At 36.2% G+C, this 22,195-nt stretch overlaps 1 protein-coding gene across 2 annotated transcripts in view; it reads right to left on the bottom strand.

Moving 5' to 3' along the window:
* chico overlaps positions 1 to 21,439 on the bottom strand; it is a 119,819-nt gene extending 98,380 nt beyond the window's left edge. The window contains exons 1-2 of one of the 2 annotated variants that reach the window (XM_064682910.1): positions 21,359 to 21,439; positions 9,055 to 9,442 (exon numbers count right to left, since the gene is read on the bottom strand). In XM_064682910.1, the coding sequence (XP_064538980.1) occupies positions 9,055 to 9,418 (364 nt within the window). In that variant the 5' untranslated portion in view covers positions 9,419 to 9,442; positions 21,359 to 21,439. The remainder of the gene's footprint in view (positions 1 to 9,054; positions 9,443 to 21,358) is intronic. The other variant, XM_064682911.1, reaches the window with a different exon arrangement.
* Positions 21,440 to 22,195: the final 756 nt, after the last annotated feature.

Genomic DNA, 22,195 nt, shown 5'->3' with positions numbered 1-22,195 from the left:
CGGTCAAGAAACACAGGAAATGAAACTTTTATACACAAATATAAATAAGAACAACACCACTCAAGTCTACTATTCATTTTAAACAACTTTATGCAACTCTAAATCTAGCTTAGGGCCCGAACAAAGACAAAGATGTTTGAATGACAATTTATGAATTACGCTTAAGCTAATTTAACTTAAAATTAATTTTTTTCAGTATGACAAAAATTAATAAACTCGTTTTATTTTAAATTTCAGGTCTCTAACTTTTTTGATTTCTAACATTGACACATAGACGGAGAAACAGACAGACATGCCTAGACTGATTCAAAGTGTCATCCTGATCAAGAACATATATACTGTTACAATCCTGTTACACTTTTATGCATAAAATCAAAGAAACGAAATTAACCAACTTTTAATAAGTTTAGCGTATAAGTCATTATTAACTTGGATGCCAGCTGTTCAAAATTCGAATTGTTGCCTAAACAAGTAAGAGGAAATAGAGATACCCCGTACCCTCTTCTACAAACACCAAATGCACCTCGCGTTACGAGCTCGATTGCTATAGCATTAATATAAATACAAAAAAAAAAAAAAATTCCCTCAATACTTGCCGAGGTCTCTTCCCAACAGCAACAACAACAACAATTCATTGTTAATGAAAAAACACGAATTTAAATAGCAGCAATGATGTTGATAAATTCAATAAATACGCGCATGAATATCTTTGAAAATGAGTTTGAGGCTGATCGGATGGTAAACTAAAAAGTTGCATACAAACGTTCTTCGCGATTTTTCCACACTTGCGGATGAAATTTCGGGAAACCCCGTCTTACCGTGCACCTTCACCACATAAGTGATCTACAGTGAAAATTTCAGCTTCCTAGCTCTAACGGTTTGGTCTGTGCGTTGATCGCCAATCAGTCAGTCAGTCAAGACAAACAGTTTTATATATAGAGATTATGAGGCAGTAGTAAAAATAGTTTGATTGGTTAAAAGTAGTTGCGAGTTCGACTCCGTCAGAGGGAACTTAATTTTTTATTATTAATGCTTAGGCAAAGGAAGAAGTTTCAGTGTATCTCCTAATCAGATAATCCCGACTACAAATTTTTTTCTTGTTGTTCTTGTGTCGTTTTACTAGCAATTTCACCTCTAATTTTGCAGTCTAAAATAATTATTTTTAAATAAATCAAAAAGCCAAACAAATTAAACACAAAGCGTTAAGAGATCCTTAAATGATTCGGTAAGTAAATTTTAAATAAAAACTAAAAACATATAATTAAGATTTAATATCATGTAAAGTTTATTTAATTTATGTGATTCATAACGCAGATGAAAGAGTTTTTTAAAAAATAGTCTGACTGATTTCAGCTTAACGCTACTGCAGACAAAACCCGAGTATGTCGCGAGGACAGACGACTGTGCGTGTATATATCGCTATCTTATCGATTGATCGTAGTCAAATATATGTTATTTATTAGAATAGTGTTAACTCCTGCTAACTCCTAAATTCTGCCCTCCTGACCGTTCTTATCTGTCCCAGATAACAATATCCCATGATTCTCGGATACAAAACGCCCCAACTTCATTAACTCACTGCTTGTTGCTGTAAGTTTGGAGCCCTCGATATGTACTACTTTCTGACGTCATACCAGCCTTTTTGTTTGACTTTGGTAAATTTATGTAAGCCTAGATATTCGCTGGCCAACTTACATCCTGCGACGAACTGCGTTCTCTTATTCCCTATCAAGTCTCCCACTCTGTAACTATGCTCAGCTCGACGATTTTTATTATAATAACGATCATAGACTTGTTGCGCCTGCACGATGTTCAGTTTTACTTGGACACGCAGCTTCTGGCGCTCGTCGTTAAATTGTGTTACCTTCTCCTCGTTGAATACCTTTAACAGTCGACCCTCAGGTTCTCCTCTGTCGCTGATTATGCGGTTGGGTAAACCAAACACGAACGACCAGTTGTTAAGTCTCTTGATGACTTCTTCATAGCCAGTTGATTTAGTTGGAAACAGGCATACAAATTTTGAAAGCGCATCCAATATTGCAAAAATGTATTTGTATTGGACCCAAATGATCGACGTGCAATGTGTGTAATGGCGTGTCACCCATGTCTATGCAGTAAAGATAGCCCTCTTGTTTAACCAAGTTTTAACTGAAAATAATACGAATGATACAATTAGCAAACCACCTTGCTTTCAAGGCGCGGAATCCAGTGTTGCTGCTGCATCGTTTTGGCTGTTGAAAAATGGCCAGCTTCATGCGACGCTTGCATGACTTATCGCTCCATTAGTTTCAAAACAGCAAGCAGATTATAGCCATTGACGACTTTGAACAGAAGAGCACCTTTAGTTCATAGTCTTGGTATGGGTTGCTTCAGGATCTCTACTATGGCTTTGATGAAGTCATCTTGTTGCGCCTTTTTTATTCGAGCTGTCAACTCTATCGTCACAAACATGCACGACTGCGAAAAACGGCTGCGACAGCCACGTGTCTCATACTATCGACACGTATCGGCGATATCGTCGCTTGAACCCTGTATAGAGCTTACGGTAAACGGAGATTCGACGGGTGATACATATTTTTAATTCTTTTATGAGTCTAACAAACAAAAAAAATAAATTCAGCAAGTCGTTCTCGCATGCTGAAACATTTTGAGTCCGCCTGTTGCTTCTTCCCTGATTATCGTATGCATGGTTCTGCTACTTATTACCATCGGCCTCGTAACTTCTTTGTTCATAAGGCTTAGCGTTTGTGGTTGTGAAACATTCTAGCCTCTTTAAACACACAAAATTATACATGCCTACGCACGCCGCTAGCTGGGCAGTTTATTTACTTGTTTGTAATTACATGTATATACATATGCATTCATATGCGTTTCCTTTTTAAATTATATTAATAAAAAAATAACAATTTCGATTGCATTATGTGCATTATTTTTAAATTATCTTCACCCATTAAATGGCTTAAGTAAGTGTAAAGCATAATGTAAAAAAGAGCATAGCCCCAGCTACAGCTGGTGTTGGTAGAAGAATGTTCAGGGTATCCCCTAGCCGGGCACTCCCGACCAGAGCACTCTAGTTTTTTTAAAGCCTTAAGATTATTTATTGCATCTCCACTTTTATGGGTTATTAATAATGAAAGGCTTATACTAAAAACAACATTTAAGCTCTGATTTCAGGATGATTCCCGTAAAAGTAATTGCTGAGCTGTGCAAACAGTTCTTTATTCAGAGCAAGTGTTTTAGCAAGCTTAAAATCTAGTTTGACTGCATGGCGCTTTTTAAATTTACTTTTCTCCAGTTTTACAAATGTAATGTACCAGGATGCTCCAGCGAATGTTTTACGGTTTGTACCCTTCACATGTTTGGAAACTGTGGTTAATGCTTTTCATTATAAATTTCGGATTTGGTTTCTATGATAGTGTTATGTGATTATGCGATTATGTGAAACGTGTTTTTGCCAAAAAATTGAGTAAGTTTTTTAAAAGAGCACTTGAGTTTTATAAGCGTGTTCGCGGCGGTTCGTCCTTACCGACTTTGCTAGCACATAATTCTGGGTGCAGCATCTTCAGTGTCCATAAGTGCATGAGAAGAAAAAATATTCAAACAAAGCGTCTTTCGCTTTGCTTTTAGTATTTGTTGCTTTGTCTTGTTTTATATGCACCATTACACTGGTTTTAAAAAGCTTTAAAGGTAAACTCTAGAAACTCGTCCATTCGCTCTCACGAATAATCTAGTTAACACACATAAATAATTGGTTTACTACCCGGTGTAGCCAATGATTTATTTCTGAATACATTTTCAAAGATTTATTTTTTGTTTATTTATGTAATCAAAAGGAATCTACTGGAATAACGGAAACGCCAGGATCCCAGTCAAATCCATAGAGGGCAAATAACAAGAAATGCTTTTGTACAGATTCAATTCTGTGTTGATGTATTAAAAAAAACTCTTCTGGACTTATAAATGACTATCGATTTATGAGAGTCGAATTGAAATTTATGATCACTAACAACCATATGAGGATGAATTTCTATAGAGAGACCAGATGCCGTCACTACAAACTAGCTGCATTGGCCGCTGATATTCGTTGACTTCGATGGTGCCGGTCAACGGCCACAGCGACGAAAACTAAAAGTAGGAACGAGGCGCTGGGTGAGCTTTCTGCCGTTGGCGCTGCCACGGTCTGAGGACTTTGAATAAGTATACTTTAAATTCAGATTTTATAGTGTTTTAAAGACTGAATAAAAAATAGCACATCGTGTCTATAATAAAAAATATTCGGATTTGAATCCTCAAATCTAGTGTTTTATTGCTGCACCAGTCGGTCAGCATACGGTGTCACTAGTAACGCTATACTTAATTGGCGCCTAACGGGATTCAAAAGTATTCCCAGAAGTGTAAGGTAAAGTAGGCTATTAAGCGAGAGCCCGGACCTTAATATAAAACAAGTAAGAGGTTCTAGTCGGGAGCTCCCGACTAGGAGATACCCTGAACCCTCTTCTTCCAACACCAAATGCAGCTCGCGTAACGCGCTCGATTGCTTTAGAAGTAATAAAAAAAAGTTCATATAAAAAAAATTGTTCCCTTGGCAAGGGTCGCCGCCGCTTTTACTCAGGAGCCACACCACTAATTGAGAAAAAACCAATTAAAATAGCAACACAGAAAACAATACAATCGCAATTGCAATGCTGTTGATAGAATTCAAAGCAGACGCGCATGAATGTGTGTGTGTACATGTATACAGTAATTCTTTGAATTTGCGCTTGCTGCTGCTAATATGTGCGCACATAACTTTTGTTTCTTAACCGATCTTAATGAAATTTTCGACAGTACATCTTATTGTAGAATAGAATATAGAATATTTGTGAATTCTTACAAGTTGGTTTATTAACTTGATTTATAGCTTCGTGTTGGTAAAGGGGTGTGGCGATAGATATAAAATGAAAGATACTTGATATATATATATACTATTCTAGAAGCTACATGTCAAGTTTGGCGACACTAGCTCATATTATTTACCAAAATTGCTCAAAAAACAGGATTATGATATCGATTTTTATCGATTACTTGAAAACGGGGCAAATTATCGAATATCGGAAACAAACTCGATCTGCGCGGGGACTAGGAGGACCTACAGTCTACAGTCAAGTCTCTAGCTCTTATAAATTCTGAGATCCTTGCGTTCATACATACGGACAGACGGACATAGCTAGATCGACTCGGCTATTGATGCTGATCAAGAATATATATATTCTGCCTGTTTCATACATTTGCACGGAAACATTATACCCTTTTTACCTATTTTTAATGGGTTCAGGGTATAAAAAATATATAAAAAAAGGAGTGAAAAGTCAAAAATTGAAACCCCAGCAACAACGCTGAACGAGTTTAAAGAAAAAACATTAAATAAATAAAAACCACAGCAACAACGATGAGCGAGTTAAAAGAAAAAAGACAGACAGCCACCCCACCGCTGCCTATACGATTTTTAAGCTCTATGAGGGAAGCTCTAGCCATTACCACTACCTTTAACGCGGTTCTAAATTTTAAGACCCCAGGGTCGATGTCAAATCAATGAAAAAGCTACCTCACAAAACGATGTAAATCAAGGTGGCCAAGGCAGCCAAGCCAAGTCGGGCAGCTCTAAGCAACGCCTTTATGCGCAGATCGCCCAAAGTAAAACGCCGGAGCTCATGGGAGTAGATTCGTCTTCACTGTACAGACAACCGACGAACTACCAGAGTCACAGGACAAACTGCGACCCCAGGCAGATAGACTAATCGTCACGCTCCAAACAAAACTCATAAATGAAAAAAGGCAATGCGAAAATATATCTGGTAAATAATGGTAAATATCGAACAGAATCATAGTTCGAAGAAATTTACTAAGTGTAAAAATGACAGCTTCATAAAAATCAATAGCGACGATGTACCAGGCCCTGTCATAGAGGCATTTTGTAAAATGATCAATCAAAGAACAAAGGCCTTTACAGAATCGAGCCCCTGCCTTACAACATCAATATAATGACCACCCTACAGAAGAGGAGCCTATATATTCTATATATTCTTGCCTAATATATATATTTATATTAACCCTGTTTATTCTGTATATTCTTACCCAATGGGCGCTGACGGCTTTGTCGGTTAAACAACTTTTCAAGAACGAGAGAGTAAGGCTGTCCAAGTCACCTTACAAAAATACTATCTGTGTTGTTGATAAAAAGGTGTCCATGAAACGGGCCATAAAAGAAACGTTTGGTTATTGATTTTCGAAAGCTAAATCAGAATAATAATGGTGACAAATACCTTATCCCCTTTATTTGGACAATACTGTCAAACGTGGGAGAGGCACAATTTTTCGCCAAAGATGGCGTTTTCTGTTAGCCATGGGAAGTACGAATTTTGGGCTAAAAAATGCCCCAAGCATATTCTCAAGAGCCATCCTGCGGGAAAAAATCGGTAAATTATGTTAAGTCCACGTCAACGATGTCGTAATTTTTTCCGAAAATAAAGACGACCACGTCAGAGATATTAAATGGGATTTCAAAAGTCTATTCGACACTGTTTCCGAAGTACATTCCTAGTTTATCAAAACAAGCGTGGAGTACTTTGGTTTCATGCTATCTACGGGCGGAATTCGGACATCACCTGAAAAAGTGATGGCAATAAGAACTTTTCAGACCCCTTCCACTTTTTTCAAAGTCCGACCATTTCTAGGAATAGCGAGCTACTATCGGTGCTTCATAAAAGGTTTTGCCACAATCGCCAGGCTCCTAGCGGAGGTCATAAAAGGTAAGAACACAAAAATTGACATCAATCAATCAACGAAAGTTAAACTTGAGTTAACTCCAAAACAACTGGATACTTTTGAAAGGTTAACAAATATATTGGAATCAGAAGACGTAATATTAACATACCCCGCCTAAAAAAAAATAGGACCTAACGGACGCTTCCGAAACGGCTTAGGGATGGATGTTGTCTTTATAATTCATACATTTATACAACTCACTTAAGCAAATTTCGATATCGCTTATATCTAATTATCTAATCGAATACGATCTTCACAGATAAGAGTTAAATCTATCTAAATTGTTAGTATAAAACAGTTTTCGCATTTTTTTCTTCAATAAAGAATTATAAGTTGTACGAAGAAAGTTATTTTGAAGCCGATCGGATGACTCTTAAATACCATCTGTTTGGTCTAGTAACCAACCGGGACAACACCGACGTCTGCGTGCAGTATTAAACAGCACAATTACAGACTAAGAGCAAATAATGTTAGCGGCACAACTAATTCGAGTTAGCTACCAAGTAACAATTATACGCTTATAAATTCTAATAAATATCCTGCCAGGCAAAATAAATACATTTTAAACAAAAATTTAACTCCTTTGAATTTTGCTGCACACAAGTAGTGAGAATTAATTAGTTGCAAAAATGCTTGCAACTACACACCATCCATACACCATCCATTATCCGTCAATTTACCTCTCTATGGGTGGAATTTTCAAAATCGCTGAAACACGTACTCATTATTACTTATTTTAGCAAGGCTGCGGGGAGTGAGATTTATGTTAAATTAATAATACTTGTGATGATGATAATTGTGTATAATAAGCTAGCTAGTGTATCTAGCTGTTAAAACCCAAGCGTTTTTCGCAAAAAACAGGATTTCGATGCTGATTTTTACGGATTGCTTGGAAACAGGGCAATTAACCGATTATCGGAAACAAACTTATACTGCTCAGGCACAAAGAGGACTAAAATTAATAGTCTTTAGCTCTTAAAAGTTCTATGACCGACGCATACATAGATACGTACGGATAGACGTACATAGTTACACCGACTAGGCTATTGATGCTGACCAAGAATACATATACTTTATGGGGTCAGAGATGCTTCCCTCTGCCTGTTACATACATTTTCATAAACCCTTTTTATCTATTTTCAATAAGTTTGAGGCACCTTGTCGGTCTGTAAACGCACCCTCTTTACTTCAGACCGACAAGAAAAAAAAAGGTATATTTCGTTACCTTTTTTTTCTTGTCTTTTTAACATAAAACAGTCTCATCACCGACCGATCCATACCTCACAATGTTTAACTCTACAGATGTTCAACAGCAGTTACAAAAGAGGAATTAATATTGTTTTTAAATTCTACCACAATTTTATACCATAAACACAGGTCACCTATTACTTTCATCAAATGAAAAATAAGTTTTAATAATATTTTTTATATAAAAAATACAACAGAATGTTTTTGTCGTGGCTGTTTTTATCAACGTTCTGTTCAAATGTATCAAATTCATCAATTAAGAAAATATCAAGGAAAGTCAAATTTTGTTATGATCGATAATTTCGTTTTGCACTTGATCATGACTGGACTTTCAATGGCGGTTAACGCGACAGGTATCAGCGATTCGGCGAGGCGTTTAAGACGGCAGCCATAGAAATACGTCCCCATCGGTAAGTCAGGAGCCGGCGAAACCAATTTAAGAATTACTCGCTTGTCGTAGCCTGCTTCCCAATTTTGTCAATGGGCATACATTTTCTCTACCGCACACACTGCATTGCCAGCTACATTGGGCACTCGCCAATGTGCAGACGGCGAGGGGAGGTCTAACATACAATCTAGCGGGGCTTCTTTGCACAAGTTGACGGACTTTATAAAACATCTAGATCAAAAACTAACATGATCAGTACCATCAGCTCAAGTATATAATTTATCTGCCGTCGTCAATATGAATAGATAGTTATTTAATAATATTGCTTTCATGTCTTTTTTTACTTCGCTTTACACATATTACATATCAACAATTGCACTGTGGAATTTGGTACTCTTATCACTTACCAAAGCACGAAAGCTAAGTGTTTTGTTTTTCTTTTTTACGAATTAACTTCTTTGATTGATTCATGGACTCCATTTTAAATTATTCTAAGATAAAATGTTGATTTATTTTATTTATTTTGACTTCTGTACACAATCAATTAATTTAAAGAATTTTGTAAATGTATGAATAGGTCTTTTATCATTGCTAGAATTTGAAACTTAGCTTACCATATGATGTATATACTTGATCGGTTCCAGTTGTGTTTTCACGTTGTATGGATAATAAGTTGTCTAACCATTTTCGTAAATCACTTTCAGAGTTCAACACCATTCCAAAGCCGCCTTCTCTTGATGATAGAGCTAATACAAACTTATGTTTAGTATCAAATCGCTGATTAATGTTAAAACAGCTCTTCAAATAAATAACGCGTTTTGGCTCTGCATTTTGAAGAAATTTTTTTTCAGTATCGTAATATTCCAACCGTGCAGCGGAATTAATTGTTTCTTTGTGCAAAACAAAAAATTTTTTTTTCATTGTTTTTAATTTTTTTTGATATTCACTTAGTATTACTCCGTTGTCGGACGAAGCCATTGTTAATCCTCACGTCTTTAATAACTGTAAATAATATAAAATAAGTCATTAGAAATCCATTTAAAATATAATAATATTATTGATATGTTTTCATACGCTGAACCTTCTGAGATTGGTAAAAAGGGTAAAATGGTTTTGTTCGAATGTATGTAACAGGCAGAAGGAAGCATCACCTTCCCCATAAGGTCTAAATTCTTGGTCAGCATCAATAGCCAAGTCTCCATTTCCATCTGCCTGTCCGACTGGATGTTTGTATGAAATCGTCGATAAGGACTAGAAACTTAAAGAGTAGGTTCTCCTAATGCACGCCCCATAGCTATCATTCGAGCTATCCACCAAATAAAGCCACAATTTTAATGCTGTTGTCTATTTGCAATTATAAGTTATTATATAAAGTTATTAAAGAAAATGTTTGGCTATTGTCAAGCGCAAAGTGCAAGAATGTCTGAATGCGTGTCCACATATAAACGCTCATGCAAACCCGCAAATATAATTACAATTCCAACTGCATTGTATGCTGTTCTCTGTGTATTATGAGCTGTGTATTGACCAGCATCAAGAGCCGAGTCTATTTAACCAAGTCCGTCTATCTATGTATCAACGCAAGGATCTCAGAACATATAGGAGCTAGAGACTGAAATTTGTAACGTGCATCCTCCTAGTGCCCGCGCAGTACGAGTTTGTTTCCGATATTCGATAACTTGTCCCGTTTTCGAGTAATCGATAAAAGTCGACTCGAAATCCTGTTTTTTGTTATAACAGCTAGAGTCACCAAACTTGACATGTAGCTTCTAGAATAGTATATATAAGTATATATATATCAAGTATTTTTCGTTATAAAGCTATCGCCACCTACCCGCTACTACCACATAGCCATAAATCTAGTACATAAACCAGTTTGTGCTGCCCAACAATTATAACCACAATTTTAATGCAATTAACCTTTTGAGCATATACAAACATTTTATAGCACAATTAGATCAACTGTTGAAAATTTCATCAAGATCGGTTAAGAAACACAGATGTTATTAAAGAAAACGCCATATATATATTGGCAGCCCACGTGTCAGCGGCAGTTAGCGCAGAACGCAAGAATTTCTGTATACATGTACACACAGGCATTTACGCGCGTCTTTTTTTAATTCTATCTGTGGCGTGTGTATGTGTTATAATTCGTTTTTTTTTCGCTATGAGTGAATTGGTGGTATGGTTGACTAGAGGCTGTGGCAAGTAGTGTGTGAGTTCGAGTTCCATCGAAGAATTTTTTTTTTTTTAATTTATTTGTATTACTGGCAAAGCAAGTGAGCACGTAGCGCGAGCTGAATTCGGACCTCGATTCTATTACCACCTTTATCTAGTGACGCCACAACATTAGTTGCTGCGTCAAAAACTTAATTTTTCCCTTGAGCTTGCCTAACAAAACGTTAGAGGTCTTAAATCTAAGCTTTTTAGCCTGTACTTAGATTCTCTTGCATTTAACTTTCACATTATCGCTTTTACTGAGACCTGGCTTAAGCTGGACATCTCACATTCTTCAATTTTACTTCCAAACACACCACTTATGGATGTGATCGAGATTCCCGTATCGGAGGAGCTGTTGAGTCTGCTCTTTCGTCGGAACGCATTGAACTTTCCATCTCGGAGATTGAGTTGGTGGCTGTAAGATTTGTATTTGGAAGTTTTTGTATTTTTATTTCATGTTCCTATATACCCCCTACTATCTAACATGTATATAAGCCAAATCCATCCTAACACTATCAAATATATCTCCTCCCAACTTTCTGTTAATTACCTCTTAGTCGTTCCTGGCGACTTTAATCTCCCAGATGATGATTAGTCATCGCCATTGGATTCTTACTTTCTGTTGCATTCTGTGTCAAATGAATTTATTGATGGTCTACATGAAATGTCCTTACGACAGGGTAGTCCGGTGCGCGATTTAAGAAATATATATCTTGATCTGATCCTCCTGTTGGATTCCTTCGACAGTGTTATGCACAGGATTGACTCGCTTTCACTTCCTGAAGATCCTTTTCATCCAACTCTAGAAAATTACCATTTCTACCAGATTCATAAGCTCTTGATCCCCCAGCGAGGTATGATAGGCCACCCTGGTTCTAAAGAGAACTAGTGAAATTAACAAATGTGAAGTCGAGGTGTTTTAAAAAGTTTAAGAAATCGGGCAATCATTCTGATATCCCCCGTTATGCAGTTGCCCGATCAACTGTTTGTTCGCAAAATTCCATATGCTATAAGGATTTCCTTTGTAGTTGTTGCCTTCAGTTTGCACATAATCTTAAGCAATTTTTTTACTTTGTCAACTCTAAACGAATGACATCTACTTTGCTATTTTCGGTTAAGTTTGCAGATGAGAGCGCGAATACTGATCCAGGCATAGCCAATCTGTTCGCAACCTTTTTTCAAACTACCTACTCCTCCTCGCGGTGTAATTAAAATCAGCCTTTTGCTTATCAGTTACAGAGGTCAAACTGCATTTTAAATGCTGTAATTACTAAAAGTTCGCTTCTCAGCGACCTCAGCAAAATCAAGCCGGTATACTCACCGGGCTCTGATGATGTTCCCGCCTGTTTACTAGGGTACTGTGCTGCAGCACCATCCTACCATAGGTTCGTGAAGCGCAGATCTACAACCACTAACCTTCTTGAGATTACTTCGCTGGTAATTGATGGTTTTAAGAAACAAATGCGTCGTTACTACGGATTCCACTAACGCTTTCGACTATGTTAACCACTCCTTACTGCTTCATAAATTATGCCTTCTCGGCCTCCCAGTTAGTCTTTTGAACTAGATTTCAGAGTATTTGCGTAACAAAACCCAAAAGGTTCCTTCCAAAAATTCTTTTTCTAAACGTACCGCTCGAGCGTGTCAACAGTACTTGCAATGAAGTTATTGATCTAGGTGTTATTCTTGATCATAAACTTTAATCCGACTCTCCCGTGGTCAATAAGGCCAGAATTATTTTGAGTTTCATTAAGCGATGGTCAAAGGAATTTGACGATCCGTACACGACAAAGATCCTTAATACAGTATGCCTCATGTGTCTGCTTGCCACAATATTCTATTCATCAAGAGAAAATTGAATCTGTACAGAAAAAATTCTTGTTGTTTGTCTTTCTTGGTTTAAATTGGGATCCTCGTGTGCTGTTACCGTCATATTCCAGTAAACTTCTGATGATTATTCTCCCTTTCCTAATTAATCGCAGAACCATGCTTGGTGTAATATTTATTAATAAGCTTATTACAAGTGCAATCGACTCTTCTGGGTTGGCTAGCCAATTAAATTTCTCTATCCCTTCTAGACTAACTCATAATTATACATCTTTATCGCCTTTATGTTGTACGTTACACGACTGCGCCTTTCGGTCGGTTGGGCGGGAGGTGGGAATACAGTACATTGCACCGGGATTAACGCAAAAAGAAAAACATAAGAAATTTACTAATAAAAAATAAATAGTATTTCGATATAGATTTTTATCGATTACTTGGAAACGGGGCAGGCTATCGATTATCGGAAACAAACTCGTACTGCGTGGGCACAAGGAGGACCTACTAAAATTTCAAGACTCTAGCTCTTAAAGGTTTTGATATCGACCTGTTCATAGGGACAGACAGACGGCTAAATCGACCCGACTATAGATGACCTAGAATATATATATATATGTACGACAGGTAACTCTGTCAGATAGAGATATCAATTAGAGCCTGTAGCAGCCGATAAAATGTTAGACACACGTCAAGTAATAGAAGGTGATAGCAGAAGCATACGACAATAGAGGAGTAGGGTTCGAGCTTCTGAAGTTAAGATACGTGCGTATGATCTCGTTGAGTGTAATAAAAAAACGCATCATTGTTTAATAAGATATAAAGGTATAAAGTGAATAATCACCAATTTATTAATATTAAAACTAAAAGGACATAGTGTAATTTAATGACTTCAGAAGTTCATTCCCTACATATATAATATATATTCGTCGTTACTCACATTTACCCAAAACTATTATACCCTTTTACCCATTTTTAAGGGGTTCAGGGCATACAAATTCGAAGCGATACAAGTGATCTTAATGAAGTTAAAATATTCATATGATATTTCATTCATTGCATTAAATTAAAACAAGTAAGAGGTTCTAGTCGGGAGCTCCCAACTAGGGGATACCCTGAACCCTCTTATTCCAACAGCAAATGCAGCTCGCGCTACGCGCTCGTTCGCTTTAGTAGAAATAAAGATAAATAAAAAAAAATTCCCTTGGCAGGGTTTGAACTCGCAACTGACCGCATTACTTGCTGCCGCCTCTACGCAATAGCTACACCAGGCAAAAAAAAAAAGAAAAAGGCTTCCTCAGCAAGGTTCGATCTCGTAACTGATCGCGCTGCTTTCCGCCGCTTCTACTCAATAGGCACATAAATAATTAAGTATTAATGAGAAAAAAAACGAATTCAAATAGCAGCACAGAAAACAATACAATCGCAATTGCAATGCTGTTGATAGAATTCAAAGCAAACGCGCATGAATGTGTGTGTGTACATGTACACAGAACTTCTTGGAATTTGCGCTTGCTGCTGCACGTGTTTGCATGCCAAAACACTTTTTTTTTCGTGTTTCTTAACCGATCTTGATGAAATTTTCGGTAGAAAATCTTATTGTACCATAAAATATTTGTGTATTCTCAAAATCACAATTGCATTTAAATTGTGGCTTAATTAGTGAGGCAATACAAGTTGGTTTAATAACATGATTTATAGCTTTGTGGTGGTAGCGGGGAGGTGGCGATAGCTATAAAATGAAAGATACTTGATATATATATACTATTCTGGAAGCTACATGTCAAGTTTGGTAACTCTAGCTCTTATTATTTACCAAAATTGCTTCAAAAACAGGATTTCGATATCGATTTTTATCGATTACTTGGAAACGGGGTAAGTTATCGACTATCGCATGGACTAGGAAGACCTACAGCTAAAATTTCAAGTCTCTAGCTCTTATAGGTTCTGAGATCCTTGCGTTCATACATATCGTAGACGGACGGACAGACAGACGGACATGGCTAAATCGACTCGGCTGTTGATGTTGATCAAGAATATATATACTTTATGGGGTCGGAGATGCTTCCTTCTGCCTGTTACATACACTTGCAGAAATACATTATACCCTTTTTACCCATTTTCAATGGGTTCAGGGTATAATAAATTTACCCTTGCTACTTATATTTCTAATATGACATTTCTTAGCGTAGGTCCCTCTTACAATCTTAAGCGACCACATGTGCGCTATCTATTATTATGCTGCAGTCGTACATGATGGTGTGAGATATAATTTTACCGAGGGTCAAATTTAGACTCGGTGTCACGTGTTCCTGTGTGAACAGGTTATTTTGTCATGGCGACCTTTTGCGTATGGTATAGGAGATTATAAGTTAACATAGTTAAATAATAAGCAACAAAATTGGGCTCTAATCGCTTTAACACAATATATTAGTGCTGACCAGGTTCCCTTTGGCCACTGCTTCCGTAGCTGCAATCGTCAGGCAGGTCTAACATGCGATTTGCACCAGGACACGCTGAGCATAATGCTGAACGTTGCAGCATAGAATGTGGATAGCGAGTAGCAGAGCTTAATGTAATACAGTATAATTTGCTTAGCTGCCTCGATACTTAGCTGCATCGGTAAGATAGCTGCCTGAAATTTTCTTTCGCTGCAATAAGAGCTAATTTTGTATGAAATTAATTACGTAAAGTGCATATAACTTAACAGCCTTTTGCATTTAAACGCCTCCTATCGGCAGTAATTTTTAGCCAATTTCTATGAACATCATGTGAGTAACCTGCGCTATCTATGATCAGATGTGTTGATTTTTGTTTTGTTTTTCTTATGTATACAATAAACTGTATTGAAATTGAATTAAATGTAATTTAAATACATAAAGTTAATAAAATCTATCAAATTAATTTATTTAACTTTGTATTGTTCAATAGAATCCAGTGAAACTTAAAAAAAATGAGGTTACTATGAAATCGGTACACTTTTAGGAAAAAAAATAAATTAAGTTAACTGCCTTTTTAGGATAGCTGCCTCTAATGTCTGTGCAAAGTACTCGAGGCAGCTGAGACAATGTCCAAATGAATATAAATAAAGTAACTCACTCGCCGAGAAGAGTCTGCCGATAACTTGAGATTATTTTACACATTGCAAAAGGCAATTTGCACAAAATTAGAGACAGCTTTATAATTTTTGCGTATTATGCAAAGATTACAATAGATTATATCACGTATTCTCCAACGAACTTTCTCTTCCTTAATAAAATCTTTCCTTTCAGGATACCTTCGGTAACTCACAGACCTTTCCTAGCTATGAATAGCTAATAATAGGAATAGCTTACTGGACAGGCTATCACCGGGTTGGTGATTTCCCATCCCTATCGTTTTATCCCATTTAGTTAATATTCCATACACTAGAACAAATTTCTTTACTTTTCTTAATAACTATTTTCTCTTTTTTTCCTATTTATTCTATAATATAAAATAACCTAGTCAATAAAGATTATTTTTTCTAAACTAACACCTTTCCTCTAGACTTTAATTTACTTTCTCTTCTCTGCAACCAACAAAACAATTTAATTCTTGCTGTTTGTACATTTTAATATTTTTAGAAACTAAACGCAACAAATTAACACCGTTGACTCCATGAGTAGATCCCATAGCGTTACGAAAGATATTGACCAATTACTTTGTGACTACAGATACGTTTGATGAAAAGCAGTTTCACGCCTTCAACAATTAGACCATCACAATGATTTTTAAGTCCCAGAAAGTTAGGGAAGTGCAACTAACGAAAGGGAGTTGCTGGGAATAGTATGGTCCTTTAATAGTTTGCGTCAGCTCTATGAAGGGAACAATATTTATACGGACCATCTGGTTGTTCGCTGTTCCCGTCAGAAACCCTAACGCAAAAATAATACGTTGGAATGCGTTCAACGCCGAATATGATGCAACTTTTTTACAACTATTTTACAAGCTAGTAAAAGAAAACCATATAGCGGATGCATTGTCCAGACAGAACGTCAACGCGTTGGAAGACGCACCACGGTCCGACGCGGGTATGACACTGATTTTTCCTCGAGTTATACGATCGAGGCTAGTGAGAAACCATTGAACTGTTTCATAAACCAAATGTACTGGAAGTGGCACGTTCTGTTAAAGGTTGTTAAAGTTCCTGTTAAATCTTTGTTATATATGGCGAAAAGACCCGGCATCATATTTATTTTGAAAATTGGGTTTTCATCATTGACACCGTGACGAGTCCCACGTAGTTAGCGCCATATATTGCGAGCTGTTCGTCTTGTGCTGCATCCATCATGCTCATGTCGATGCATTTCCTAGACAACGTTTTGGTACCGCAAAACAAGGGTCTCCGATAGTTTTCACAGGGATGGGCACAGGGAAATTGTAGCAAATTGTAACATAATGGCGATCACAGGACTGCGCAGACACCAGTGAACCGTACTATTTTCCGAAAATGAACAGGTTGGCCTCAGAAATCGTAACAGACTGCAAAATTTGTGCCTAGGCCAAGCCCTAGAGAGAAATAAAAAAACCAGAGCTCGGCGTTACCACAATCCTATTATATGCCGGAAAAATTATTTCCATCCAACTGCCGGGAAAAACTTCTTCACTGCCCTTGATGAGTTTTAAAAATTTGCAATGTTACAACCCATGGCATGACGTATCATCTCAGAAATAATAGGGCCACTTTTACAGTTAATCAACGCCTTTTCTAAAACCAAAACAATTCACTGCGACAATGAAGCAGCTCCTACTTCCTACTGCAAAAAGGTCTATATTAAAACCTTTTCGGTATCAAAATAGTAAACGCTCCACCTCAACATAACACGTCAAATGGACACGTTCTTATCAATGCAAATAAGGGTCAACGATACCGTCAAAATTATTCAATAGAATTAATATTTTAGCTTAAATTGGTGGTGGTAGTTCTTATTTTATTACTTATCTAATTTCAAAGAAGAAAGCAGTTGGAAGGGGTTGGCGGTACCTACAAAATGAAAGGTTCTTGATCTAATTAAGAAGGTACTAGTCAAATTTAGCCTGACTAGGAGCACTAACCAAACAACATATAGATGAGACATCCAGTACAATTAATGTGGACATTCAATATAGCTGACATCTGGTCCAAACTCGTCTTCGTTTTTGTTCGAATACAAGTCACGCTTACTTGCTCAGCGAGCAAGAGAGAAAAAAATACATCTGATTTGTGTGGTAGAACGGCATCGCTGTCTTTTAACTCGCTCCCACTACAGGAAACTGCTTTGGCTTACTCTCAGTGCTCTCAATGCTCACTCATTATGTTAGGGATCTTATGTGTGTATGTGTCCACACAAGCAACAATGCACAGAAATTCAGTTTTTCTCAAATATCAGAGACATTTCATCCCTTTTGAAAGGACAAGTAATATGAAATAATGAAAGGGTTTGCCACGTCGATGCAAATTCTTGCATTACCTCGTTATTCTTGGTAAGGCTACCTAAGCGTTGGCATGTGTGCATTTTACATTTTATGGTCTTGCCGTGCACGTACACTTGCACATTTTATATATGAATAGAACCATTTATGCGTTTGTGTGCCTGTTGGTTGCCTACTTGTCCAATGCAAATTTGACAAGATTTGAAGTTTTTGGGATTTTAATATTTCTAACCTCAACATCCACACACACACGACGCGGCATCGAAGTAGTACTTTGCGGTTGTCCCGCAGGAGCGAACTACAACTTTCTACTCACTATAAACTATCCTGTCTTTCTCTGATTGTTTTATTTTCATCTTGAAACTCTCTTGCTTACAACCTACAATGTTAAACCTGTTTTTCCCAATAAAAAAAAGCACACACACACACAGACACAAATGTGTGTGAATGAGCAGATCATGGGCGCAAAAGAAAATTTCATTATTGACACGCGTCTGACGCGCGCCCTTGATTTTTATGATTTTGGGTTTGAATTGAATAAATTTAATGAAAAAGCTAAATATTATAAGTCAATAAAATTATTAATACTATAAATGTATAATCGCTCCTTTATTGATTGGTTAAATTGAATATATTAAAGATTTTAATTTTTGCACAAATTTCCGCTGGTCATAAAATCATTGAATTGATCAGTCACTTGACAGGTGCAGGTGCTTGCCAAGCGTTTACCCTTTCGGCCCAAAGGGCTGCTGCAGGTAATAAGGGGTCAACATTCATTCATCATAACCGATCTTCATCGGTAGCAGTAGATTTATAGCTATGTGATAATAGCGAGGAGGTGCTGATAGCACTAAAATAAAGGATACTTGATATATGTAAACTATTCAAGAAGCTACACGTCAAGTTTGGTGACTCTACCTCTAAAACTAACAGATTTTCTAAAAAAAAAAAAGGATTTCGATATCGATTTTTATCGATTACTTCGAAATGGGACAAGCGCGAGCACTTGGAGGACCTACGTTCTATTTTAAAATCTCTGGCTCTAATAGGTACTGTGATCTTTGAGTTCATACATACGGCAGACGGACTGGCAGACGGACATGGCTAGACCGACAGTATTTCAATACCAACTTTAACGATATCTTGGAAATACGCATAGTTGTAGTTCATATTTGCAACGAGCTTCAAGCGAATAGCAAGGCATTTGTTAACATAATCGACAAATGCTATTACTTTTTATACCCGCAATCTTACCCAAAATGGGTAAGAAAGATGTTTTGGTTTTGTGGAAATGTATTTAACATACAGTAGAACGCTTTATATATATTCTGTGTGGTTGTTGATTCAAATTACTGTTACCTCACGGTTTTCATGAAATTATAAAAGTCCATATAAACAATCTTTTTTTAACATATCATGGGGCCTATAAGAGCTAGAAGCACATATTTTAGTAACTAGACTTTTTACTATTCAGAGAATCAGAATATTTCACTTTTTGTTTATACCCTCTTACCCGCTTCCCTTAAAATTGTGCAATACTAATTTTTAAAGGTAGAGCCATATTTATGCTCTTAAAATTTCATAAATATCGGCCTATAAATTAAGAAGAAGCACTGAACAAGCTCAAAGGGCGCGTGTTAAGAGTATGACGGCACCATATCGATTTATGATTTGTTTACATATATGGCAGCTATTTAATATAGCGTCACGATCTGGTTCCGCCATATGTATTGCATACATAGAAGACGGATCAACGTAAAATGTCATGACGATAGCTTTAAAACTGACATAGCTGTACCGACGTTGCTGTAAATACTGAATTAATGGTGGAGATGTCTGCTCCTTGCGTTACACATTTCATGACAATCCTATTAGACTATTATATAAGAACACAGATGCAGCGAAGATTGTTCACAATCCACGAAATGATAAATGTCTGAACATGATTAAAAACATACTAGTCGAAGTGTCTTTTGATTCTATCGTATGTATATTCTAGAGGATCCAGCGAAAAGCAGATTTTCTCAATTGGGATATCAGACCTTTAATACTAGAAGTTTTAAAGTTTGGACAAATTATTGCGATTTTATATATAATATTCCTATTAAAAAGAGCTTTAATTTTTGTCTACTTTTTATTTTTGTTTAAATCCCATCAGTTCGATGTTCGATGTAGTCTCGGTGGGGTGAATTTGAAACCGGATAATAAACATTCGCTCATACCACTTCTAGTCCGCAGTTTCCACCAAAGACCACCCCTCCCTGCGAATAGTATCAAAGTAATTTTTTAGATCTTTGAAAATGAGTCAGATGTAAATCGAAAGTCAATTTGCCAATTTTTCACACTTGCGGTTTGTATTTCTAAAATCGCCGAATCACGTATTCATTAAGTCTTACTTAGAGTTTTGCAAATAAATTCTATAAAAAATCTAATTTTTCCTCGATCGTGATTACTCATATATGTAAGGAACATAACAGCACAATGCAACGTTTGAAAAACAAAAATTGAATAGATCTCATAATTCACATGTATCCTGTGCGCTATGAGAGTAGTAGAATCACGTTTTGAACGATTTTTTTTCATATGAAAAGTAAATAAATTTGGTTACGATTTTGATAAGGCTCACTGTGTAACGTAGATAATATTTGGTTGTAATGAAAACGTGTTGTTTAGAATATATGGCGTGTTAAAACCCTGAACTAAAATCTTCATTTAATCTGGCTCTTAGTTGCGCCAAAGAGAAAAAATTTAAAAATATTTTAGTCGTCCAATCTACTTAACTTACTCGGCAACTTAAAAATGAATGTATGTACATATATACCAAGTCAATAATGATTTAATTGCTTATATGTAAACAATTAAATTTTGCTGCGGTTGATATTGGGGACAACAGTTATGTACATATGTAAGTATATTTAGATACTGCTGCATTGGCATCCAAACATTTATACATACATATGTATACACCGAGTACGTGAATTCACACATATGTGTGTACATAAATGTATGTTGTGTATACACATGAAAATAGGTGAATGTTTATCAAATGCTTAGCTGTTAATAAATAAACGAATGGTTGCTCTTGATTTCATTAAATTACACAAACAGATAATTGACTTGTTAATCATTGGGGGTTTTGTTATCAATGTTTGTATTCTTTAAGTTGACTGGCATACATTTAAATAAATACCTGCATCAAGAAATATTTTATATATAACTAGGCATGACTAAATTTGCAGTAATTTGCAGCACAAATTGATATATTAATTGAAATGTAATTGAACATATGTATGTAAATGGTTTGGATACATCAACATCGTATATATAGATGGACATACTAATAACGTTATTAAAGAAACACTTTTTCCACAAAACAATCAATTCGTTTTTAAACTGAAATTAATGTCTACTTATTTCCGCTATATATAAATGCAGTATACATACTCCGAAATCAATTGGCATATATTTTAGTAAAAATTTAAAATGTAATATAGCTATAGTGGTGGCCCTAGCAAATATCTGGGTTATCGGAGAAAATCTAATAATCGAATGGTGAACCTAGGCAAATATCGCTTGTTTTTGAAATTATATACATACATAGATAATTGTGTAAAAAATATTAAAGGCATTCCTGGATCTGATGTAGATTTCGGCGATCAGTTCCTCAGAGCTGCTCAATACATATGAATGTCTTGCATTACAGTAAAAGATATAAAGAAATCAGTTCCAAAGCTGATATTATTTTCATGAAGTTTCTATTTCAAATTGCTTGCTTGTTTAAAGATAAGTGAAGATATACATGAGGACTGAAATGAACGAGTCAAAACAGAGTTAGAGAAGGTTGAAATGAACTTATGCATTCCAAAAATAACAAATTCCTACAGAAATAATGGCATTCTTCTGTTTGTCAAATTGCGCCTGTTCTCCTTTGGTTACTTTTGGGTCAATTGTCAAACAGCTGTTCGGGTAAGCTGCCATGTGTTCACGATCCCTAAATCATATCTATATAAGTTTGGAGAATTCCACTGTTAAATTTTTATTGGCACTACGTTGGGAGTTTGTATCCGCCACTACCGATGAATCTGAAAAAGCGTTTCTACTGTGTATGCATCTACTTTTACATTAAATAATCTGTAGTTTGATTTGTATTGCAAAATAATTCAGATTGAATTTAACATATATACATATGTAGAGTACAAAAATTTGAATTTGTTAACAAATGGAATTTGAGAATTTCCTATGAACGCTATTAAACTGCTTATTAAAAATGTCATGCGATCA

Source organism: Drosophila montana, unplaced genomic scaffold, assembly GCF_035044405.1.
Source record: "Drosophila montana isolate Dmon_TW-CO22-7 unplaced genomic scaffold, ASM3504440v1 contig_2537_1, whole genome shotgun sequence".
Lineage (NCBI taxonomy): Eukaryota > Metazoa > Arthropoda > Insecta > Diptera > Drosophilidae > Drosophila > Drosophila montana.
The sequence above is the reverse complement of the archived record's forward strand: the minus strand, read 5'-3'. Positions and strand labels throughout refer to the sequence as shown.